At 46.4% G+C, this 26,889-nt stretch overlaps 1 protein-coding gene across 1 annotated transcript in view; it reads right to left on the bottom strand.

The window, feature by feature from the left end:
- Positions 1–1,561: 1,561 nt before the first annotated feature.
- Positions 1,562–26,889, bottom strand: part of LOC142765851 (ATP-binding cassette sub-family C member 2-like) — a 67,897-nt gene continuing 42,569 nt past the window's right edge. The window contains exons 8-10 of the mRNA XM_075867659.1: positions 8,493–8,704; positions 7,759–7,935; positions 1,562–1,630 (exon numbers count right to left, since the gene is read on the bottom strand). Of these exons, the coding sequence (XP_075723774.1) occupies positions 1,562–1,630; positions 7,759–7,935; positions 8,493–8,704 (458 nt within the window). The remainder of the gene's footprint in view (positions 1,631–7,758; positions 7,936–8,492; positions 8,705–26,889) is intronic.

Genomic DNA, 26,889 nt, shown 5'->3' with positions numbered 1-26,889 from the left:
GGCTGCATTCCCGATGGAGGTGGAAATGTTGTAGGCCCGTGTGCTCAGATTTGGGTGCACGTAAAAGAATCCCATGTGGTCGAAATTTTCGGAGCTCTCCACTACGACGTCTCTCATAATCATATGGTGGTTTTGGGACGTTCAACTCCACATATCAATCAATCCATCTTCACAGAATGCCGCCGTCTAGAACAGGCTGAAGCCCACTGCATCACCCACGGCATCACGCGCCTGCCGAACACAATGGCTACTTCCTCTTGCGATGACGCCTTCCGCCAAGTTCCCCGATGTGACAACCTCACCCGCATCATTCGTCGCGAGGTCGAGGCAGCTCGTCCTTCCATTCCCAACGCCTTATCCGTCTCCGACCACGATCTCACTGATATAAGCCGTCCTTCGTCAAGAATTATCGAACGTTGGCCTACACGCCGTTCAACCAGTCTACTCTGCCGCGCTTTTTTTATCGTCGTCCCTCCGCTCCTCGCTTTGGTTCCAACTACTCTAGACAGCGCAATTTGTCCGAATAATGTACACTGTATGACAAGCCCATATGCTTCAACTGCCGACGCGTTGGTCATATCGCTCGCCAATGCCGTAAGTACTGGGCTCTGGCGGCACACTATGGGCCTTCTTCCCAGGCCACTTCTGTCCACCAGTCGTCCTCAGCATTTGATTTTGATTCCACTATGCCGAGAACATTCTCTGATTCTGCCGCCCCTCTGACAAGACCTCGCTACGCCCGCTCACCATTTCCTGCTCGCCGTCAATCTCGTTCGCCCCCACAACACCGTCTTGCTTATCCGACCTATTCGCAGCGCTCCCAACCGGAAAACTAGGCAGTGCAGCTTCTGGAGGTGGAGCTGCACTGACGAGGACCTCTGAAAGAAATCCTCGTGTAACATTACCGACCACCCGGAACCTTTTGGCCGTTACTTTAGAGAATGTACCTGTGCGCGCATTGATCGATACCGGCATGCATACTTCAGATGCATGGTTCCACATTCTGTTACGACTCGATAAAATATTGCGTTGTCATGGTGTCAACAAACAAACGAAACTTTCTTGAATGACCCTGTAAAACACGTCACCACACGTCAAACTTGTCAAAATAGGTCTCACTTTTTTATTTAATTTTTGCAGCGTTTATAAAAAGCTCGATGCAATAAACGCCCTCGTGTATACGTGCTCAGCTGATATAGTAGTAGGTACGGAATCATGGTTGACAGAGGACGTAACGAACAGCGAACTTTCGTTTCCATCATCTTTTGTTCTGTTTTGTAAAAATATAATGGGTTGTCGAGGTGGTGGCGTTATGAATGTCATAAAATAAATCTATCAGCCATCGCTTGTTCCCTCAGATTCCCTCCTTGAAATCGTCTTGGTTTCATCAACTTTTGATCACATTCATAGCATAATTGATGCCTGTTACTGACCCCCTGATTGCTGGCAAGATTTTGTTGAGCATCTTCAGGAAGCCATTGATTCCATTCTCTTCAAGTTTCCTCATTTTTTCCTAATACTTGGTGACGACATTCAATGTCCTTCAATCAACTGGTTCACTTTATCTGTCCCAGCTCATCCTAATCGCCATGAACAGCTTAGCTTTCTGCGCCTTCTCCATTATCACAATCTGCAACAGATTGTGCAGGAACCAACTCGTGACAGCAATGTTTTAGACCTTATGATAACCAATCATCCCGACAGCCCTAAAGTGGAGATCTTGGAAAATTTAGTGATCATAGGGCAGTTCACTGCACTCTGCCTCTTCCGCATTCTAAGCACGCGCAGACACAGAATGCCTCTTCCGCATTCTATGCATGCGCAGACACAGATAAGCTTAACAGGTTGCTAGAGTCTTTTTCCGATGAATTTATATCTAACTTTCCTAATCAGTCTACTGATAAAACGGGTGCACATTTCGTGACAAATTAAAAGAAATAGAACGTGTTTGTGTGCCGGTGATTACAATAACATAATGAGCGGACGATCCATGGTTCACCCGTGACATTAAAAGATGGCTTCATAGAAAAAAGAGCGTACACTAAAGCGTCGAGAACGAACGCGTTGGAGGACTGGCAAAACTATGAAAACGTTTCCGAACAAAGAGAAGCTGCTATTTCTGAAGCGAAAAATAAGTATCACAATGACACAGTACCTAACATGTTCAAAACTGACCCTAAGAAGTTCTGGAGCACTCAAAATAATTAATAAGAAAAGAGAGTCCGTGCCAGCACTCTGTGGAGAGGATGGCAACACCCTGACCTTAGCCGGCTGTGCTGAAAAACATAACCATTTTTTCCCGAAGGACATTCAATCGAGAGATCGCTCCATAGCAACCTTAATTTGCCACAGCCAACTATCTCTAATCAATTTTCTCCCATCACAATTACTGCACACGGTGTAGCTTGTGCAATAGATCGTTTAGCTATTAAAACCAGCCCCGGTCCTAATGATATTAGTGCTAAGCTTTTAAAACTAACCAGCCACTTTTCGGCCTCTGTGCTCGCGTTAACATTTCAACAATCTTTAGATACAGGTTGCTTGCCAGAGCACTGAAAATCTGCTTAGGTAATCCCAATATTCAAATCTGGTGATAATACTCAGCCCAATAACTACAGACCAATCTCTTTGACGTCCATATGCTGCAAACTTCTCGAACATATCCTATTCACAAATATAATAGCTTATCTTAAATTAAATAACTTGCTCCTAAGCAACCAGCACGGTTTTCGTCCAAACTTCTCATGTCAGTCGCAGCATCTCGAATTAATTACTGGCTTTCATTATGCGCCTAACTCTTCCCGTCGTGTCGATGCCATCTTTATTGATTTCTCAAAGGCATTTGATAGGGTCCCCTACAAATGTATAAAACTGAAAATTCGCAATCGGAACCTTGAAAACAATACAACTCAATGGATACTGGAATTCCTTACTAACCGTTTTCAATCTGTAAAACTAAAGAGCTACATCTCTAACCCTACTAGCGTTTTATCCGGTGTTCCCCAAGGCTCGGTTCTAGGTTGTCTTTTGTTCTTAATATACATAATGACTTAGCATGTAACATAAGTTCGCAAATTCGGCTATTAGCAGACGACTGCGTAATTTACAAAGAAATAACTTGCCCTGCCGACAATACCATTTTACAATCCGACCTCGATAGGCTGGCTGAGTGGTGCGACACGTGGCAGAGGAAAATTAATATAGGGAAAACGAAGCACTTGGAATTTAGTTCTCCCCTAATCCCTTTGCATAACTCATACACCATAAATGACCTTCGAATTTAATCAATACAATCCTTTAAATATCTTGGGGTATTTTTAACAACCAATTCATACTAGACTACTCACATTGAACATATTACTACTAAAGCAATAAAAAAACTTGGCATCCTCAAAAGGCGATTATGCCTTGCCAACAAATAAACCAGACTCAATTCATACATTTCCCTGATAAGACCATCGCTGAAGTATGATTCAATCATATGGTATGCTCACACTGAAAATTTGACTTACCTGGTTGAATCAATTCCAAACAAAGCTGTGCGCTTCATAACGTCGTCATACTCACCGTATGAAAGCGTAAGTTGCTTACTGAAATCGCTTAATCTGCCCTCCCTTGCCACGTGCCGTAAACTTACAAAGCTATCTAATTTCCACTGACTCTTCCACAACTCCCAGTTTGCGCGCAAGCATATCCTCTCGCCATCACACATTTCAGCCCGTGTGTATCACCCTGACAAAGTTAATCCCACCTTCCCGAGAACAAAAAAATACCAAAACTCGCCCTTGGCCCTGTCAATAACCAACTGGAATTCCGTGCCAGCTGATGTAGCCACTCTAACAGAATCTTCATCCTTTCTTAAAGCGGTAAAAGTGTTCTTAGAACTTCCAATCGATTAATGTAGTTATGCGGTGGTGATGCTCATGTGAATTACTTGATTATTTTGTGTGTGTTATTTGCGCCTACACTTGGTTACCTGAAGCCTATTGTACTTTAATAACGTATATATTCTTCTGCAGGGTTTATATATACGCTTTTTTCCTTATCACTGCTGTTGTGTGTACTCTTTTTTCCATTTAAGCTTTATATGATGATGCTTCTGCGCATTTAATGTATCTTACACATGTTGAAAATCTTCCATATCCCCTCCCCTATGTAATGCCCTCCCGGGTCCTTAGGGTATGTAAATAAATAAATGTGTCCATAATTAGTGCTGCTCTTCGTCGCCGCCTAAAGAAAGTTGTCACACCCGCCTTGAACCGAGCCATTCGAGTCGCCGACGGGAGAACTGCCGCCATTATAGGCATGTGCTGTGCCCGTGTGACTATTGCTGATAGAAACACTGCTGTTTTTTCACCGTTATAGAAAATTGCCCTCCTTATCTAATTCTACGTATAGATTTTCTAACTGCTTGCTCGGCCCTTATAGATTGTTCAGCCGGCTGTCTTGACCTTGAGATGCCTCTACTTTCCGATCCGACCAATCAACCCTAAAGCCGTCTTTGCTGCATTGATTTCGTACGCCTTCCGTCTAACTGTGTTACACACATCGACCTCTCCTCTACGCCACCTGTATCTGACGGCGATTACATGGTGGCACCAATTCACGCCGTGGTGCTTACGCATGGCGTCGCTGTTCCACGCACAATTTTGACAATTGTTGGAAACCATACACCCCTTCCTATTGTCAATTTCGCCCTCACTTCCCAAATTCTTCCCCAATGTATATCCCTGGCCGAAATTACTGCCCTACAAGACCATACGGTTGAGCCCTTCAGAGTGGATGATTGCTGTACCTCAGACCATGACCCAATTCTATCACGTTCATCGGGCGTCAACGTTGACCACATGGTACCATCAGACCTCGCTACTGCTGAAGTGGGAGCCCTCCGTCACGTCCTGGAGTCCTATAGTGACATTTTCAACTTTGCCAGCACGGCCTTAAGTCGAACGAGTGTTGTTACTCATCGCATCAATACTGTTGACGCGAGTCCCATTCGCCGATGTCCATACCGTGTTTCCGCGTCCGAGCGTACAGTCGTACAACAGGAAGTCGAAAAGATGCTTGCAAAAGACATAATCGAGCCCTCGTGTAGCCCCTAGGCTTCTCCGGTCGTCCTGATCAGAAAGAAGGATGGAACATGGCGCTTTTGTGTATATCATCGGCATCTCAACAAAATTACGAAGAAAGATGTGTACCTGTTGCCTAGAATTCATGATGCCTTAGACTGCCTTTACGTTGCTACGTATTTTTCCACTATCGACCTTCGATCTGGCTATTGGCAGATCGGTGTCGATGAGATGGACCGTGAGAAGACCGCATTTGTCACTTTAGACGGTCTTTATCACTTCAAAGTTATACCCTTCGGTCTCTGTAATGCGCCGGCCACATTCGAAAGAATGATAGGCTCATTGCGTCATGTGTTTAAATGATCCAGCTGCTTATGTTATTTAGATGACGTTATCGTTTTCTCACCCACGTTCGACTCCCATTTTGATCGTTTATTGGCGATTTTTGAATTTTTTCTATGAGCCGGACTTCAATTGAACTTTTTAAAATCCCACTTTGCTCGTCGTCAAATAACCGTACTTGGCCACCTCGTCGATGCCGCAAAAGTCCGCCCAGATTCCGAGAAAATTCGCGCTGTCATGAGCTTTCCTGTTCCGAAGTCCACAAAGGACGTTCTCAGTTTTGTGGGCTTGTGCTCCTATTTCCGATGCTTTTTAAAGACTTCGCGATCATTGCACGCCCACTCACAAACCTCCTGAAGAAGGACACCCAGTTTTTCTGGGGCGTCGATCAAGTCTCATCTTTTTCCCAGCTCATGACCCTTCTTACAACACCGCCGATTTTAGCTCATTTCAATCGATCAGCTTTAACCGAGGTTCGCACTGACGCTGGTGGGCACGGCATAGGAGCAATGCTATTGCAACACGAACGTGGACATGACTGTGTTATAGCATATGCAAGCCGACTGCTATCTGCTGCCGAGCGCAACTATTCAATTACGGCGCGTGAGTGTCTCGCTCTTGTGTGGGCAGTCGCCAAGTTTCGCACATACTTATACGGGCGTCCATTCCGAGTAGTTACCGATCACCACGCACTCTGCTGGCTGGCCTCGCTCAAGGATCCAACAGGACACCTCGCTCGTTGGTTCCTACGTTTACAAGAATGCGCGTTCGCCGTAACGTACAAAACAGGGAGGTTGCATCAAGATGTAGATTGTTTATCACGCTACCCTGTGGAAGAAGCTGCCCATACTTACACCTTTCCAGACCTTCTGTCTATGGCGCAGCTACTCAACCTTGGCCACGAACAACGCCGGGATGCTTACCTGCGAACCATCATTGACAAGCTTGGGTCAATGCCTCACGACGCATCTCTACAAATGTTCCTGGTCAAAGACGGGATCTTTTATCGCCGTAACCTCGATCCATATGGCCATGACTTACTCCCTGTCATACCAGCACATCTTCGTGCGACTGTCCTCAACCAACTTCATAATGCTTCTTTGGCGGGCCACTTAGGCGTCTCTCGCGCATACGACAGTGTACGTCGTCGTTTCTTTTGACCTGGTCTTGCCCGTTTTGTTCGACGCTACGTCACCACGTGTGAGCCCTGCCAGCGCCACAAAAAGCCATCTTCCCTACCAGCTGGATTCCTTCAGCCGATCGACATTCATGAGCCTTCTTTTTTTCGAGTTGGCCTCGACCTGCGTGGCCCATTCCTGATCTCCAGCTTAGGCAACAAATGGATTGCTGTCGCCACTGTCTATGCGACACGGTACGCTATCACACAAGCACTTCCGACGAGTTGCGCAACCGATGCGGTGGACTTTCCGGTCTACGATATTATTTTAGTACACGGAGCTCCACGCCAACTTCTCACTGACCGGGGCCTGACCTTCCTATCAGCTGTCGTTGACGAAATCCTGCGCTCTTGCTCTGCCAAGCACAAGTTTGCCACTTCGTACCGTCAACAAACGAATGGTCTTACAGAGCGCCTCAACCGCACCATAACCGACATGCTTTCTAAACACGTAGCGGCCGACCACCTGGGACGTTCATTTGCTATTTGTGGCGTTCGCATATAATTCATCGTGTCACGACACTGCCGGCTATTCCCCATCCTATCTTATATACGGCAGAGAGGCCGCCTTACCCTTTGACGCCTTGCTGCCCTCGGTCACTAAATATGCCAGCGAAGCCATCACGCGAGCCGCCCACGCACGCCAACTCGTCCGCAGCCGTCTACAGGCCTCACAGGAGCACCAAAGACAGCTCTACGATTCCCAGTATCAAAACGCGCACTTTTCACTGGGTTCCCTTGCCCTTCTCTGGTTCCTTACTCGGCGTGTAGGTCTTTCTGAAAAACTGCTGTCACGCTACACTGGGCCATACCGCGTCGTTCGCCGAGTGACTGACGTTGCATACGAGACCATTTCAGCCAGTTCAACGTCATCATCGTCAGCTTCAAGAGACATCGTGCAGATAGATCGACTGAAGCCTTATCATCCTCCTTGTACCACATGCGAGTAGCTCAAGCACCGAGATGGTGCTTCTACCGCCGGGGGGTTATGATACAGAACACCCGTCGCAGCCTTGCTGCATTAAAGAGAAAGAAGACGTCGGTTGCTCGTTTTTGATGAACTGGCGCCATCTTGTTCGCCGAGCTCGGTATATCGCATATAATTTAATAAATAAGTTACTCGTAACAATAATGTTGCCTGAGCGTTGGAGATAAATTAGCTAGCCGTACCTTTTGTCCAACTTCCGTGAGGTTTCCAGCTGGAAATCCAGTCATGTCCTTCAGGAGGTCGCAAGCAGACAGGACCCTATTGCACAGGGACGCGTCGTACGGTTTTCCGAATAAGATGTTGTCCCTTATGGACATGTTGTAGATGCATGCACTCTGTGGCACGCATGCTATGGTGCCCTGGGAGAAAAAGACTCGTTAGTGAACATGGGCCCCACAGAAGTTTATGGGCTACTAAAACTGATGTAATTGTGATAGCCGCTGAGTTTTGAAATAGGAATATGAAACGTAAACAAAATCCCATGCTGCTAAGTGCTCCAGCGTGCAGCGTGTTTTCTCACAACAAAGTCAAAATGTGTAACACCTATACCCAAATTTGGCTAAGCTTAAAATATTGGCTCAAGTTCCTCCATTCTAGACGGAATGTGAGTATGAACTGTCAATAGGCAAATCAGAGTCACTGCGGATGATACTAGCCACAATCTGAATATGGGTATAGCGCATGTATGCGAATACAAATCATAACCTATCATAGTAAACCACACCTTACTATGCATTCATCTCTAGCAATGCTATTATTTCGTGTCACTTAGTAGTAAGGGCGCGTTTATAAGTTTAACGAATGCGGTTACCATTCCTGACGAGGGCATTATACCCAGTGGCTTAATCTGGTTTATCATTGAGCCCAAAACTCACCAAATACCCAACGCACGCCCATAGCAACCATGCGCACTCACCGTCACCCTGAAATGGCCGCTTATTTTTTGAACGTCGCCTTGAAGTGAGCTCAGCAGGGTCGACTTTCCGCTTCCCACGGATCCCACAATTCCAACCAGGCAACCAGGCTCCACTTTCAGGCTCACATCACGTAAGGCAGCTTCCGCAGTTGCTCCAGAGAAGGCTTCTGCATTGCTCCACGTGAATGAGCACTCGTCCAACCAGATAGACCCTACGCAGAAAATAAGAAGTTGCTATTCTGTGCTAACGCCGATCAAATGCCAGGAACGTACGTACATCATGCAGTTAGCGTAAAACGTTCGCACGTTAGTGTTTTCGCGCTCATTTATTCTTGCGCCACTTTCACAGTGCCTAAAATATTACCACGAAGACGAGAACGCAATGTCATACTTTAATATGCAGCACAGGATCACCAGAAGAAAAGTGCGGTCTTTGGTAGTAACCCGTCATACAACTGAACAAGCTTAGGCTTAGACATGTAGGCAATCTACTTCACTGTTTTTACGCACTCGCTGACAAAAAAGAGCACAGAAGAACGACACACCAAAAGCGCTATAACTTAGAACATTTCATTTATTTCTCAAAGCGCTACAACGGAAGATCAGCTGAGATGCAGCGCACGCAGGTGCGGTCGAAGGAAATAAGACATGGCAATGCCACATGCCCTCCTTACCATTTATTTTATGTGCCGGCCACAATACACGTGTAACGGTTGCTTTGCGCAAAGAACACTTAATGACGTACTCTAGCAACCATCTAGGTAATATTAGAACCTACCTACGACATTACGCGCACAACTACAGCACTAGAGTTTCTTCTGGAGCTTAACTAGCCACTAGCCATAACGCTGAAATATTCTATGACGAATGTGTAAACGCCAGCGTGCTTCACCGTTCGTCAGTTTTATCCACGACCGACACTCTGTGCGTCGATATCAGCGTACAGCGTGCATTGTTTGCTGTAGTCTGATATACCGTTTCGTGGCCGCAAGTTCGGCAAAATAAAGAGTTCCTTGTTGCATACGTCAGTCACTGGGTTCGTCAACGTCCCGACCCCGTAACAATATGAAAATAGCAACTTGTAGGGGAGGAACACCGGGACAATGACTTTAGTTACGACAGTTGGCAAGGTCATTACGTCTGCAGATGTGAAAAATTCTGAAGGAACGCAAATTGTTTGTCTAATAAATTGATAGCGTGCTAAGTGCGAGTTACCCAACCTAGAAATTTCCGCTACTTCGATACATTAAGATGAAGACCAGCGCAAACGACACGGGACATGATAGAAAATTGGAAACACCAAGCTTGTGGAGCATGTGTGTTAGTAGGCCATCATTAGAACAGATAAAGAAAGAATCTGAGTTTTTTTAAGAGAACGTGGGCAGTGACTAGACGTCGTGGACACATATTGAGCCCTCGTCATTATGCAGGGTGTTATTGTTGATTGATTGATATGTGGGGTTTAACGTCCCTAAACCACCACGTGGAGAGTGTTATTGGTAAAGTGATGATGATGATGATGATTGGTGTATTTTGGCGCAAGGGCCATTAGATGGCCAAAGAGCGCCAGTTCATGGGAGTAGAGATGTGGACAATGACTGCGATGTGTGGCTGTATAACGGCCTTAAAATTCCTAGCCCTTCGGTGGGTAAAACCGTAGAAGCAATGAGATCATGACCATGTCGTGAAAAGTGAGCAGTGTCCATGAATGACGCCAGTTTGTGATAATAAAAAACCATGGCGGACATGTATGGCATTAGCGAACGTGCCTCGTTATCACACCCTTGCATCCAACGGCCGTGGGGCAAGTGCTTTATTGAGTACAGCCACCGCAGCGGAAACCTCTCTGGAGAGGTGGTGCTACGGAGTGCCCGGGTATATGATATGAAAGGTACCAACTTCTCTAAAAAAGCCAACACCGATTCATGTGTGAAAACTGGTTCCCTACCGACGAACAATGAAGGGTGAAGTGGTATCTTATGTTGGTAGGGTGATGGAAAGTGTTGTTTTCTCATCGTGTCTTATTGTTTGCACTGAATTAATATATGAAGTACAGTGAGTGTGTCTCCGCATTTACCACACAAAGGTGCATGACCACCAGACAAAAGATTGATTGATTGATATGTGGGGTTTGACGTCCCAAAACCGCCTTATGATTTTGAGAGACACCGTTGTGGAAGGCTCCGGAAATTTCGACCACCTGGGGCTCTTTAAGGTACACCAAAATCTGAGCACACGGGCCTACAACATTTCCATCTTCATCAGGAATGCCGCTACCACAGCCGGGATTTGATCCCGGAACCTGCGGGTCTGCAGCCGAGTACCTTAGCCACTAGACCACCGCGGCGGGGCACAAGAGAAAAGAAATGAACGTGTAGTGTACGTATGTCCTGTAGTTAGCCTTGTAAGTATTACTTCTGTGTGGCATGATTTTGATACTGGTGGCCAATGACCAAGTTTCGGCTTGATAACTTGCACTTTAATACCTGTGCGTGTGCTCCATATGCTCTGCCAATAACCTCTGAGCTTTCGCTTTGAAAAAAGTTTCAAGTCGAGTGCAGAAATTCGTATCGATGTATTGGTAGCGGTTTTGTTGGCGGATCCAGCTGGCTGGTCCACCAGAACGTTGCCTTGTATTTCGCAGTGTCCTGGCACCCAGCGGACTACAACATGCTGTTTGGATGAGGAGACTGTGCACAAGAATAAGTAACGCAAAACAAGAACGGGTTTTGTGCTTTTTAAGAGTTTTTCAGGGCTTTTACTACGCTTAATGAATCTGTATATATTATTGCCTTCTGTAGTTTTAATTGTTTAATGTGTTTAACAGCCGCAAGTATCGCATGAGCTTCGCCAGCGAAAATGCTTGTATCTGAGCGCAAAACGTCGGCTTGGGCCGACGGCTGCGTACGAGACAGAAGTGTTGGACTTTGAGACATTCGTAAGAAACTCAGAACATGTATACTTGATGTAGTTGACGATGTAGTTCTAGGAAGCATGTCTGTGAGGAGGGCTGTCTCATAGAAGGCCGTTTCTCAAACAGAGCAAGGCTTGACATGTCATTAATTGTGGAATGTGATTGAGTGATCCTTGTCTGCATTTACATTCAGATAATATTTAAAAGACATGTACCATCTCTGTAAGTGCAGCGACCATTTATTTGATTCCACGTACAGGCTTTATTTACACGGGGCTAGTGCCAAAAGCACCCGTAAAGAGACGGATGCCTAAATGATAAACCGGATGAAGAATTTTACGGGCAGTAGGTGTCGCAGACTGATATGCTATTGTCCCATAGTCTAGGCGGGTACGTACGAGGCTTTTATACAAATTCATTAAATACTTCTTGTCACGTGCCCACGTAGTGCGTGACAACACATTTAGAACGTTCATTGATTTTATGCACTTGTTTTTTTAATACTTCATGCGTGGTATGAAGGTTAGCTTGGTGTCCAACGTTAGGCCTATGAATTTGCGTTCGGTATTAACGGAAAGACGTTGCCTATGCAGTTAAATATCAGGTTCGGAAAGAATGCCTTTCTTCCTGGAGAACAAGACACACGTGCTTTTCTCTGCATTTAGTCGGAACCCGTTTTCTTTTGCCCAAATGGAGGCTTTGTTCAGACAGAGCTTAACCTGCCGCTCACACATGGCCACATTACAAGAGCTAAAACCAAGCTGGACGTCGTCGACACAAGTGCAATAAAACATATCGCGAGGAATGGACAAGCGCAAAGGATTCATTTTGATGATAAAAAGTGTGCAACTAAGCGCACCACCTTGCGGGGCGCCTGTTTCTTGGATAAATGTTTGAGAAAGAACGCTGCCCACTCGAACACAGAATGTCCGTTTTGACAAGTAACTTTCGATAACGGTAAACATTCTGCCACGCACGCCAAGGTAGGACAGGTCTCTGAATATTCAAAAGCGCCATGTTGTATGATATGCCTTTTCGATACTGAGGAACACAGAAAGGAAGTATTGCTTGTGGACGAAAGCGTCCCTGATCTGTGCCTCGATACCAATAAGGTGTTCGGTGGTGGATCTACCCTCTCTAAACCCACACTGAATTCGTCGAGCAAATTGTTTCTTCCAAGGAAATGTACAAGTCGGCAGTTTATTTATTTAAGTTTAAACATTTAGCTTGTAAGTGCAATAAGTCTATACCTCGAAACTGAAGACGGTTCCTTGTCCTGTTTCAAAGTGGGAATAACAATAGCCTCTTTCAGGAAGTAGGGATAGTGCCAGGGAACCAGATTGCGTTGTACAAGCAAAGTAAGGTTTTTTGTGTGTTTTAATTCGTAGGTTTTTTTAGCATTTCATACATCACTTGGTCAGAACCTGAGGCGGAATTACTGCCGGACTTTATTGATGTTTGGAGCTCAGCTAAGCTGAATGCTTGGTGGTATGCCTCAAATCTAGTACATTTGTGTTCGAGTTCCTGCTTTCCTATTCTTGTTTTGTGTTCTTGGAAAGCGTCAGTCTAGTGTGACGAGCTGGACACCCATTTGAAGTGTCCACCGAGGAAGTTAGCCTCGAGGCTCTTTCAAGGTGCCACCCTGTGTGTGCACGAGTGGGAGTGAGTGCACTTGTCTTTCTGCTACCCTATCAAACATGTTCCAGACTTAGCCTCCTGTGTATATGAATTGATTCCTGACAAAACTTCTGCCTGCTTTCTCTTCTGGCCTGCCGACGCGTTCTCCTGCCTCGATATTTTAGTTTCTCAAAGGTCTCAAGATTTTCAGCTGTTGGTGAATTCTGAAGCAACCTCCATGCTTGTTTTGCTGTTTGCGAGCGTTTCGGCATTCAGAATTCCACCACGGTACACGTCGTTTTTTAGGGTGCTTATTCGTTGGTAGGGTGCAATTTGTTGCAGCATCAATCAACAATGTTGTGAAGTAGTTGACAGCAGCATCAATGATCAATTTACACATATATCATTCTAACCTAAACGAGCGATGGTGTAAAACTGTTCCCAGTTGGCTCTGTTTATGAGCCATTTTAGAACCCGTGGTGGACACTCAGTTGCTGTAGCTGTGCTCAAAACTGCAGGAAAGTCGTCACTTCCGTAGAGATTACTGATGACTTTCCACTATATTAGAGCCAGAAGGGACGAAGATACTATGCTTAGGTCTATGAAGGAGTAGGTATTATTAGCGAGATTATAATAGGTTCTTTATAATATAATATATAATTATAATATATCATATTAGGTTCTATAAATAGGTCCATCATGTAATAATATATTATATTAGCATTATAATAGGTCCTTTTCGATTCAGAAGACACGCACTCGACGAGAGCAGGAACTGTTAAATCAGTCTACCTCGCGCGTCGCAACGAAAGTCACCACATAGCCTGCTATGCGCATTCAAGTGTCCAAGGAGAACATAAGGCTCCGGAAGTTTGTCTATTAAGGACTGGAAGTCATGTTTCTGTAGGTGATAGGTCGGAGGTACGTAAAGAATATAAATTGTGATGAGTTTGTTGAAAAGCACAGCTCCAACAGCCACTTCCTCAAGAGATGATTGGAGTTGGAAGTATGTGCATTCAATCCCTTGATTCACTACATTGGCAACACCTTCAGATGTTGTCATGTCATCAACATGGTTCTTTCGGAAAATAACGTATTTACGGAGAAAATTTCTGTGTTTTGAATTAAGGTGTGTTTCTTGTACACACAGCACTTTTGGTGAGCATTCGTGTAAGAGTTCGTGAACGTCATCAAGGATCCTGAGAATAAACCTGACATTCCACTGTATAATTTGTGTGCTCATGATGAAAGTAATGTATTACTGTGTGTACAAAAAGTGAGTGGCTGTTTGGGTGGGTAATGAGAATTCCAATAACAGGGCTGTCGCTGGGCTTGTTATTTGCTTTTTAGTTTTCCTGGTGTGCTCCAAGGAGCTACGCCGCTCTTGAGGCACCAGGGGTACCGTTGTGTCCATTGCCTCCTCAGAGGCACTGGATGCCCGCACGTGCGAGCTAGTTGTTCGAAGTTTAGGCCTCACCTGCCAAGGTGAGGCCTTGTGACCTGAGGTCTTTGGGGTCTGTGATCTCTGTTCGTGAGTAGGTGAAGTAGGCTGAACTACTGCCGTCTTGGGGGCTGGTGCTACAGCCGTCGGCTCGCTTTGTGCAGGCCGAAGGAGTGGCGACTGCTGGCGTGAAGCTACTTCCAGACACGCCGCATCAGCGTAGATTGAGCCATAAAATGGCGAAACTCTTCTTCTTGCTTCTACAAATGAGATATCTTCCCTCACCTTCAACGTAACAATCTTTTTTTTTACTTTTTTCTAGAATAAACGTCACCATGCGTAGGCAGCATGATTTCCGTGACAGTTCACACAATGCGCTGGTTGTTCGCAGGTTTCGGACCTGTGGCCAGAAACTCCACATTGGGCCCAGGCTTGCCGACCACGACAGCTTTGCGAGCCGTAGGCGTATTTCTCACATTAGAAGCAACGGCGAGGGTTAGGAATGTATAGGCGAACACGAAGCTTTATGTACCCAGTTACTAGCGTCTGTGGAAGAACGCTAGAGCCGAACGTAATGTTGGTGTGTTTAGTTGGGGTATCTTTGCCATCTCGCTTCATAATAATTATCTTCACATTCACTACATTCTCATCTTTCCAGCCGTCAAGAAGTTCTGCGTCTGTCAGGTCAACTAGATCATCCTCCGACACAACTCTTCGGACAGTGTTCATTGAACGGTGTACCGATACAGTGATGGGGGCATCACCAAAGGTCCTTAAGTTGGATAGTCTTTCATATTGTTCTTTGTCCCAGGTTTCAATAAAGAGATCTCCACAAGCCATTTTGTCGCTTGGTAACGTGTTCCAAGTGTGCTTATCTGGCACCTTGAAACTAGAAACGAGGAGAATTTCCTGGCTTGTTTTTCAGGTGTGTCACTATGAATAACATGGTAGCGCGGGAAGTTGTCCTTGTTAAGGTGTAAAGGTTGAAAGGTTGCTTCTGTGCGCACCCTCTTCAAGAAGCGATCAACGGAGAGTTCGAAGTTTTTTTGCTCTAAAATATGCATTGTGTTCGGTAGCGGTGGCAGCAACCCACCACAGAGCCCAACGAGGGGATGCTGCAAGACGCGAAAAAATGGCTTGCATACGCCTGCTGTACCTCATCACTATAACCTGGTCTGATGCAACCCAAGGTGGGGTGAACACACGAGGTTAACCCTTGCCGCCAGGAAGAATTGGAAGTAAACAGAAGAGAGGAGTAGACAGGACAGATAATAACTGAGAAATAAAGACGAAGGTGTAGGGAAAGAGATAGGGAAAAGTGACTGCCAATTTCCCTTGGGTTGGTCAGCCCAGGGGTGCCATCTACGTGAAGCCGGACCCAAAGAGGTGCGTTGCCTCTGCCGGTGTGCCTTAAAGGTCCAATCACTCAGCGTCGGCTCATTCCCAGGATCCCCTATTCCCCGGACAAGGCTCAGTCACGCACGGCTATGCGTGAGAAGGAGTCGACCCCCCCCCCCCCCCCCTGTTCCCGTTATCTCGGGTCCGTGGTGTCGCTACACAGCAAACGCCTGCTTGCACAGACGCGCCTGTGGGTTAATGTTCAAGTCACCTTCATGATACTGTAACCCACGATGGAGATGTTCTATGAGCTTGTTGTTTTCATATGTAGACCGTTCCTTACAAATGCATCTGCGTGCGCTACTTTTCGGCCTAAATATGGATGTGATGCCGTCAAGGATAAGTCAAAGTTCGAAGTTTGCGCTGCGCCTCATCGTTTTTCTGTACCCCGGTAAAGTCAAGGCCCTTGTTTAAGAACCAAAAACTTCGATGATTTCTATCTATCTTTTTATCTATCTATCTATCTATTTATCTATCTATCTATCTATCCATTCATCCACCCCCGACTTTGTGATCGCGCCGGTGAATTTTCTGGCCATTTCCTTTTTTTTCCTTTTTCCCTTCTCTCTCATCTTTTCTTTTTTCTCTGTGTACCGTAGTCAAACAGGCATTTTCCCGGTGAACATCCCCACTTTATCTTTTGTTTTATTCCTTCCTTTTTAAATGCGGAGCATTTCTTAGTCCTACCATGTCTCTCGTCGTCGGCGTACTGCGCATGCTTGGCTCGTCTACCCTCCCTTTCCCTCTCTCCCTTTCATCCCCTCTCCCTCCCCTTTTTTGCTTGATTTAACTCTTTACTTGACTTGAGTAGATGCGATGGAAGCAACAGTTGGCAAAAGTACCTTCAACCAGTACTGGGGCACAACCAAAAATTATCGTCCCACCGCTCGTTCAAGGCAACGTTACTCACCCTCACCGTCTTCACGGTCTACAACAGCAAGCAACGCAGAATACAAGACTGCGAAGAGACGAGTATACGACGCTGAACGCAAGCGTTCGAAGCGAGCTGCAGATCCTTCATTCGGGCAACAAGAGGGAGCTGCGAAATGGCAACCCCAAGCTGTGGATTTCGAACTTCGTACACGAGAAGCAGCAGCGAAATGTGACCACCAAGCTTTAAGATCAGAGGTATGACCATTCACGAGATACCCCCCCCCCTCCCTCTGCGACGCATTTGCTCGTGTTGCCCCCGTGGGAAGATGCCAGCAACTTTTTCTCTCTTCCTCCTGTGGCCCTCTTTTTGACTTAGTAATAGAGAGCTTTCACGGATGATAGCGACGCCATGCACTCTGGGTGGGTCAACATTTTAGTCAGAGGTAGCCAGAGCGTTGCTGTCGTTTTCGTGGTGTCGGAACTGCCTGGAGTCGTAATGATGCACTGTGTAGCTGTAGGCTGCAGTATTTACAGCCAGAGAAACGTGAAGAAGCTAAAGACCTACACGAAAGACTACAACTTCTTGAAAACCTCAAAAGCGCACTTATTCGAGGGAAGGAAGTTGAAGTAGCTGTCGGAGCGTCGGTAGCGTGAGAGGCCGTTGCGCATCATGTAGACGCGACATTCAAGAAGCTAACGCCAATAACGATTTCGTCCTTTTCGTGTCAGGTACGTAACCACTTCATGACAAATCAATGTACTATACCGGTTATCATTTATTGTAAAGGTTTATTTTAAGAAGAAAGAGCCACACTTTGCAACACTGACAGGCTTAGCATGTGTTGGTGCCGAGAGCATTTCCAGTGCAGAAATATTTCACGCTCCTCATGCGATTGCGTAAAACACCTCTGAGGTCGACCTTCACACCTATTTGACGACTGCGAAGCCGACTGATGACGGCAACCCCGACCAGTCTTTACACTGTAGGACATCGTGCCCTAACTCTGTCAGTTTCGCTGTTTATATTTTATACTTTGAAGTAGTGAGAGCACTTTTCCTTGCACCAAGCTGCTCCGAAAGCATAAAAATTGTGATAATTGCGTTGAGCTGCTCCAAAACATCCTCAAAAGCAAGAATTTTCATGCCAACCTCAGTGCCAACCTGAGCGTCAGTGTAGAAAGATTATATATACGTGAGTGAGCGTGGCGGAAAACGTGAACTACAGTATTGCTCGTTAACGGTCACTTCAAGACACTCGCCGCTAGCGCGACAAACCTTGCATGCACTGCGAAGGTGACAGACGAGGTATGTAGCACGAATTGCATTCTCCGACAATACATCCACTTGCTTCGGGAAGTACGCCAAAGCCACTTAGATCTTCCGAGAATGGAGCAGTGTTCACACCGCAGAAACTACGCACGCAAGACACATTTTGGGCAGATTGCAGCCTAAGAAAAACTTGTTCATCGTAGTAGACACAGCATCCATACTTCACGTGAACGAACGCTGAAACACACCGTAGTCGAAATGCTCTCTGCGCATCATCCTAGGCGTATTTGCGGTATGCGGACAGCTAGTATGTCATTCTCGCCGATGTTGCGCATCGCCGATATAGAAATATCAGCCTACCTCTGCATCTGTGCATCATGTGCGCTACAGTGGAACCGAACGAAACCTCTTCATGGAAACTCAGACTTCTGATAGCTTTACGGAGCAAGGAATGCCAATATTGATATGGCAGTCCCATACGCTTTCACACGCGATGTGGGCGACTTTTGCACAGTAGAGGCGTGGTGCTGTTGCTGCCACTGTAGTGAACGAGATAGAGACAACACCCGTCTTTCGGGTAAGCTGTTCTATCTCACCCTACTTGTGTGCTCTGATTTGGGTGCCTGTGAGAAAACCCCCGGTGCCTTGAATTTCCGGAGCCATCCACTACGGCGTCTCTCATAATTATATGGTGGTTTTGGGACGTTATAAATCCCACATATCAATCAATCAATATCCTGCCCAACTTCACCCTTCTCTTCCTCCGCACGCTGCCCCAGAACCCTCCTGTCGCTGTCCATTACATTCGACCATGCCGCGAACCTGACAAAAAAGTGAACGCTAGAGTTTCAGCAGAAGAAAATGCAGTCTCCGCAGATCAGGCTGTGGCGCGATGGATAGCTGCGCTGAGCAGATCCAACCTCCAGAATTCACTGTGAGCCACCCGGCAAACCCGTGAGGTGGCAAGGAGACAGGGTCCGGTCTTCTTTGGCGGTGGCCTAGGCACAAGCCACGAATAAGCCAGAGTTATTCATAAAGCTGTTACCACCACCACTACACTTCGTTTCGGCTGCAGCTGTCCGAGTCTTTTTCTATGAGACGTGACACGTGCACGGCGAAGTTATTTTCCTTTTGATTGCCCCGCAGCGGTGGTCTAGTGACAGGTACTCGGCTGCTGACCCGCTGTCACACAGGTCCCGTTAATTAGGGAGGCAATCACTGGGCTAATTCCAAAGGCCGAAGTATCGGCCCCCCGAACCGCATTACGAAAGCGTGGACAATTTAGAAGTGGTCCTTTTTGGCGCGCCAGCGGACGCCGGCTGTGGCCCAAAGAACAAGTCAGAGCCGAGAGTTGATAAACAAAACAGAATTATATTCTCAATAATGGCAGATCAAAAACAATACACAAGTATGCACACTCCACAATAGTTGAATACAATATGGCTCCCACCAAACAACATACTACACAGTACAATCAGCCACACTCGAAACAACGGACACAGACAACAATACGCACCACAATGCAGTCGCATGCATTGAACAACCAAGGCAAATAAAGACTAAAGAGATAGAAAACCTATTCAGTCCAAAGTTCTTGGAACAAAAGTCTAGATGATACTCTTCCGAGAATCACTCACTCAAAGTCCAGCGTTGTTGTCATTCCACGGCCCCCGAAGTTTCTCTTCCAGGAAACCTCACGTCTCCAATAGGCCTCTCTCCAAGCTTCAAACTTCTTCGCCGGAAACACGTCGGCTTCACACACGCAGCTGTTGCCACGCGTCTTCGCTCGATAGCGGTAAACACACGCTCTTGCCTGTTGCTCGAGCCTTCACCCCTCCGGTGTAAATCCTCTTCTTCTCCTGCTTTGTCGCTACGGACAAAACCTTCGCCGACTACACGGCGGAATCCCTACGCGCTCTGGCGCTAACTTCCGTCTTCTCCTCCTGCTTTCTCGTCTCCGCTGCTCGGTTAAATACCTTCCGCACGACATTCCAGAAAGTTCTCGTCATTTTGTCGGCGCGATACGCAGCGAAGGCTGGGTAGAGGGTGAGATGGTTCGAATGCCCTCGGCGATGGATGACTCAACCGGGCGTGACCACGCCTCTTTCGTTCTAGAATTCTCGCGGGCTTGCCCGGCCGCCGATGTGGGGTGAGGAGGTTAGTCGGCGAAGCCACGCTTCCGAGGGGAGAGCGCGCGCCCGGGGAGCCTTGGATGTTTGTTTTCTTTTTTTTCTCTTTTGACCTCCCGGCGTCTCTCCCGCGCGTTATCGCAAGAATTTGGCGGCGCGCCCATTTTTAGCGCTCGTTCTGTGACACTGCCCCCCACTTTAAGAATATTATCTCATAATATTCAAAACCACACAAACGAGCGCGAACAGTCACCACACACTCTGGAAGACTGTAACACAAACCGTCGCTCATGACACTTCACATTCACAATAGATCGCTCAATACAATCGTACATTGTAGTTCAATTCCACAAAACATTAAATATAGCCACAGGTACATGACTACAACACTTCATCACACATTCCAAACAATACAAACGTACAAAGTTCCGTATTTACAACAATTATACAACACTATACATTACATCATCGCACAGAACACTTTGACTCGCTCGACATACACTCGTGACACAGGATAACAAGAACATTAACACAACATATGTCACTCAGCCCTGCCAAACACACTCCGATTCCACCTCAGCATCTATCCTGTGTATTTCGAGCTGCGCCTGCGTCCTTTCTTGCGGTGCTCGCTCGATCTCTTCTTGGTTTTCCTTGTTCTTTTTCGGCGAGCCTTTTCCAACGACGGGGTCTAAGGCGGCGTCTCAGCCATCGTTGTCACTTCCGACACTGTTAACGGGTGATAACGCTCAACCGATCCTGTCACCCGCTTGTTCATGTCACGACATTGGGCCTGGCTGGCCGACTCCATCACCTTTACACTGTCTGTCGGTTGAGATCATGCCGACGTACGTCCAACTGCCCAGCACGTGAACTCATTCAACTCGATCGTCTTCTCATTCGCTGTCTCTTGTGCCGCGGCTTCACCTTGGGCTCTAGTGAGATCCGTCACGGGATGCTCCGCCACTGTATCTCGCGGTCGCTGGGTTGGCGAGGGCTCTATCTTAGGTTCTTCTCCCAAACATTCCGGATCATTCGGTCCCCGCGCCCCGTCGATGTTTCCGATGACAAGGTCGTAAAGGGGGACGTCATGCATAAAGCAGTAATCTTCCCGCTGAAGTACGGGGTGTCAACCTCAATCTCTGCTTCGGGAAGCATCCGAACCGTACGGTCAATTAGGCAAACCGGTTTCGTTCTGCCTGTCAACTCACTTTGCCGTAACAAATTGCCGCACGATAACCGTGGAGCTACCGGTGTCTCTTAACACCGTAATCTTCTTGCCCGCAACTTTTCCAGGCAGCGTTGGCATTCCCTTCGTAACACCGGTTGGCTGTTTTGACATTACAGCACCCACAATAGGAATTTTCTCCCCATTTTTCAACTCTACGAATCCATCTGTGACGGCATTATTATCGGATTTTGGTGCCGCTAGCACACAGGATACCTGGTGAGTTTGACTCGCTCCGTTTCGACATGCGTCTGCTTTGTGCCCAGTCTGACCACATTTGAAACATTTTACAACCGTGGGGCTCGTGAAGTTAGTTCGGCAGTGGCTAGCACGGTGACCCACTCTGTTACACAGAAAACATCGCGGAATATTCTCCGATGCACGCTTCTTTTCCTCGGGAGCCGATTTCTTCGAATCCTCGGGACACTCCTTCTTGACTTTGGCCAAATTAGTGCCACCTTGCGCTTCCAAGAATTGATCAGCTAATTCAAGTATGTCTTCAAGTGACTTAGCTCTCCTCTCTTTCAAGTACAGCGACAGGCTTGGGTGGCCACTAGTAAGAAATTGTTCTCTAATTAGGAGCTCTCTAAGCTCATCGTACTCCTGCGCTGTCCCTGAAAGTTCAATCCATCTGTCGAAATAATGGCAAAGTCGGGCGGCATACTGCGTAGCCGTCTCACCATCAGCTGGCTTTCCTGTCCGAAATCTGTCCCGGAAACCTTCTACAGTAAATCTAAATCGCTTCAGCAAAGCAGCTTTCACCTTTGCGTAGTTGGCTGCATCGGTCGGCGTCAGCCTACCGTACACACTGAGCGCTTCACCACTCAAGCAAGTACTCAAAGCAGTTGCTCATTGATGTTCCGGCCAATTCTGGCTCCTTGCGATCGTCTCAAATCTGTGAAGGTACGCGTCAAGGTCGTCCTTCCTTTCATCAAACGCTACGAGCAGCTTGCTTGGGTTCAAGCGGAAGCCATGATCTTCCCGTTCACTGCTTTCAACTCTAGCTTGGACGGGAGTTTCACTTCGCTGTTGCAAACGGAGCCGCTCGAGTTCCATCTCGTGCTGCCGCTGCCGTTCCCTTTCAGCCATCTCCGCTTCTCTTTCTTCTTTCAGCTGTCGCTCCCTCGCTTCTCTTTCTTCCTTCAGCTGTCACTCCCTCGCTTCTCTTTCTTCTCTCGCCCTTTCGGCTGCCAACCTCTCTCTCTCCAACTCCAACTTCAATTGCTGCTCTCTTTCTTCCCTCGCCTTTTCAGCTGGCAACCTCTCTCTCTCCAACTCCAACTTCAATTGCTGCTCTCTTTCTTCCCTCGCCCTTTCAGCTGCCAACCTCTCTCTCTCCAACTCAGCTGCTTTTTCTTCCTTGGCTCTCTGAGCTGCCAACCTCTCTCGTTCCAACTCAGCTGCTTTTTCTTCCTTGGCTCTCTCTTTTTCTTCTTTTTCCTTCTGGGTGACCCACTTCCGTAGTTCGGCGCCAGAAAGACCCATCTTCTCACCAAGAGCGACTAACTTTTCGAGATCCATTGTGTCTCGCAACTCGCAAATAAACCCTTGCCACGTGCAAAAAGTATCTGCCTAAATCAGTCTATCGGAACACTCTCCTGCACTCGTTAACGAGAACACTGAACAACACACAAAATCGTTCCGATAACCCTATCAACAACTCGAGGCTCTTTCTCACTACTTTGGAAACACTGTGCACCAAAAGGTCCTGTCGCGGACGCCAGATTAATTGTCACACAGGCCCCGTTAATTAGGGAGGCAATCGCCGGGCTAATTCCAAGGGCCGAAGTATCGGCCCCCCGAACCACACCACGAAAGCGTGGACAATTTAGAAGTGGTCCTTATTGGCGCGCCAGCAGACGCCGGCTGTGGCCCAAAGAACAATTCAGAGCCGAGAGTTGATAAACAAACAAAATTACATTCTCAATAATTGCAGATTGAAATCAATACACGAGTATGCACACTCCACAATAGTTGAGTACAATATGTCACCAATCAACCAACGTACTACACAGTACAATCAGCCACACTCAAAATAACGGACACAGACAATTCACACTACAATGCAGTCGCATGCATTTAACAACCAAGACACTTAAAGACTAAAGAGATAGAAAACCTATTCAGTCCAAAGTCCTTGGAACAAAAGTCTGAATGATACTCTTCCGAGAATCACTCACTCAAAGTCCAGCGTTGTTGTCGTTCCGCTGCCCCCTGAAGTTTCTCTTCCAGGAAACCTCGCGTCTTCAATTGGCCACTCTTCAAGCTTCAACTTCTTCGCCGGAAACACGTCGGCTTCACACACGCAGCTGTTGCCACGCGTCTTCGCTGGATAGCGGTAAACACACGCTCTTGCCTGTTGCTCGAGCCTTCACCCCTCAGGTGGAAATCCTCTTCTTCTCCTGCTTTGTCGCTACGGACAAAACCTTCGCCGACTACACTCTGGCGCTAACTTCCGTCTTCTCCTCCTGCTTTGTCGTCTCCGCTGCTCGGTTAAATACCTTCCGCACGATATTCCAGAAAGTTCTCGTCATTTTGTCGGCGCGATACGCAGCGAAGGCTGGGTAGGGGGTGAGACGGTTCGAATGCCCTCTACGATGGATGACTCAACCCGGCGTGACCACGCCTCTTTCGTTCTAGAATTCTCGCGGGCTTGCCCGGCCGTCGATGTGGGGTGAGGAGGTTCGTCGGCGAAGCCACGCTTCCGAGGGCAGAGCGCGCGCCCGGGGGAGCCTTGGATGCTTGTTTTCTTTTTTTCTCTTTTGACCTCCTAGCGTCTCTCCCGCGCGTTATCGCAAGAATTTGGCGGCGCGCCCATTTTTAGCGCTCGTACTGTGACACCCGCAGGTCACGGGATCGAATTCCGGCTGCGGCTGCTGCATTTCCGATGGAGGCGGAAATGTTGTGGGCCCGTTTGCTCAGATTTGGGTGCACGTTAAAGATTCTAGGTGGTAGAAATTTCAGGAGCCTTCCACTACAGCGTGTCTCACAATCATATGGTGATTTTGGGACGCCAAACCCCACATATCAATGAATCAATTCTCTTTTGCATATAGAGACTGACCTTCGTGTCGTAAGTGCTCGCACGCCAAGTATTTTCTCAGACGCGCTAACTGAACGCGTTCAGTAATTCTGAATGGTTCACCGATTTTTGGGAGTGGCTTCTTTGCGAGCCCGCTGCCCCACTTTACATCCACAATTCATCACCGATTAGGAGCTGGTTTATGGCGACTGTCATATTAGCGCTTCTGATCTTCTTGCGCTTTGGTAGCTTTCTTTATCCCCACAGCTCTGATCTTCTGACGGGTGGATTTGCAATTGTCGCTGCGATTAACAATGATGCGAGCATCTAGACTGAGGACTGAATTCAACTGGGGCAGTTTTTCATAGACTATTTCATACGGCGTTTTGCCGGTGAATATCTGCGGCGCCATGTTTGCCGCAAAAGCGGCTAATGGGAGTTAGACATCTCAGTCGGCCTTCCCCTTCTCTACTCTTGTAAATGAATTGAGTAGTGCCTGGATACTCCGGTTGTTTCGCTCTAAAGACTGTCTACCTGCGGATGAAACGCGGATAAGTAGTGGTGCTGCTCACCCACCGTGCCATTGTACTTTCTTAGTTACTGGCTGGGGAACGTGGTACCCCGATCGTATAATAATTTTTTAGGCAAAATATGCCTCCATTGAAAGTTTGAAAGTTTATTTAACATAGGACATGTATTTATTTGTTACAAAAACATACTTCTAAGACCCAGCAGTTTGTTGAAGGCTCCCAGCTTATATAAGTCATTTTCTGAAAAACGATTTCAAATCGGTGCTTGGGACAATCAACTGAATCAGCTGAATCAACTGAATCTGCACTACTGACACAGAAGGAAAATATGCTTAAGGCTTTTCAATTAAAACAGATATGTGTGGGCATTCACATAGATTTTTCAAAGGCGTTTGACCGGATTCAGCATGCAACCTTCTTAGAAAAACTGTACTATATGGTGTTCGCGGCACGCCACTGCCTTTGATAAAATCCTACTTGAAGCATAGGTTTCAACGTGTCAGCTTAGGAACAGCAGTTTCATCGTTGCAGCAGGTAGTCACTGGCGTTCCGCAAGGAAGCATATTGGATCCTTTATTGTTCATTGTTTACATAAAGGACATGATCACCATCAACAAAACACCAACTTATGTAATTTACGCTGATGACACCAGCCTATTTTTAACTGGAAAAAATTTAAACGTTTAACTGCTGAAATAAATAACACCCTTGAAGACATACAGAAGTGGAGTACAGAAACCTCGCTGTGGATCAATGATCAGAAAACATAGGCCGTTCTTTTTCATCCGCGTCAGCTTTCAGTCACCAGATGTTTCCTTATTTTTAGGCACGGCGCCTATAGAATTTGTGAACTCAATAAAACTTTTAGGTGTGCTGTTCCAAAACAATATGTCCTGGGACGATCATTTTGACCACATTCAATCTCACGTAGCTAAGCGTGTGGGTGCTATTGCGAAATTTTGACACATTCTTCCTGTATCGATAAAACTCATGCTCTACAACACGCTTTGTTTACCTCACATAAATTATTGTTTTTCAGTGTGGGCAAATACCATACAAAGAAATAACCATAAAATACTTATGTTACAAAAAAGGGCTCTTTGATCCGTAGCTAACGTTGAATATGATGCGCCTACAAAGGAATTGTTTTATCGTTTTAAGGTTGTACCCATAGTAAAATATAATGATTGAAAACTAGCTATCAGATATAAAAAGTCTGTTTATAAAAATCAGCAAGACCTTTTAAATCTTCCCAACTTAAGAGGAAACGCCCCTTTCTATTCTCTCCGCAAACAACACTTCTGGAACATCCCCTTTTGCCGAACTGAATACGGACGACAAATGTTACAGTATTGTTTGCCTCACTTGCTAAATACACTCTTCAAAAGTGAAATAATAGTAGAGAAATGTAGTATAAGTCATATTTAAAAAAACACTTCCTGTAACCAATCTCCGTAAACACACACCTACACACACACACACATTTGCTGTACTGTATGAAGAGAGATATATTTACATTACTTTTGTTCATTTTATGTTTGCCTTTAGCTTTGAATTAATTATTGGGTCAAATTATCTCTAACGATAGACTATCGGTACGACTATTGGTGCGATTGAATGTCGGCACGAAAATCTACACATACCCTGTATTATTGTAGTCATAAGTATTGTAGAAACAAGGTTCAAAGTGTTACATTAAACATTTTTACCCCTTTCACTTTTTTTCATATGACGTGATGGCATGATTTAGTGATAGTATTTGTGTTAGTATTTTTTTCTTCATGTATGTAACGCGCTAGTTGTTTTTTTATAGTATTATCACATCCTTGAGTGTCTCTGCTGTATGCCTTGTATATGGGGCTTGGGCTTTTCTCAAGCGAATTGTTTCGCTTTTTCACCAAGCTTACCCACATCTTCAGGGTGTAAATAAAACTGATTTGATTTCATTTGAAGTCTATAAGTGGATGCAAGCGATG

This window comes from Rhipicephalus microplus, chromosome 6 (genome assembly GCF_043290135.1).
Source record: "Rhipicephalus microplus isolate Deutch F79 chromosome 6, USDA_Rmic, whole genome shotgun sequence".
NCBI lineage: Eukaryota > Metazoa > Arthropoda > Arachnida > Ixodida > Ixodidae > Rhipicephalus > Rhipicephalus microplus.
Note: the sequence above shows the minus strand (reverse complement) of the source record. Positions and strands in the feature narration are given on the sequence as shown.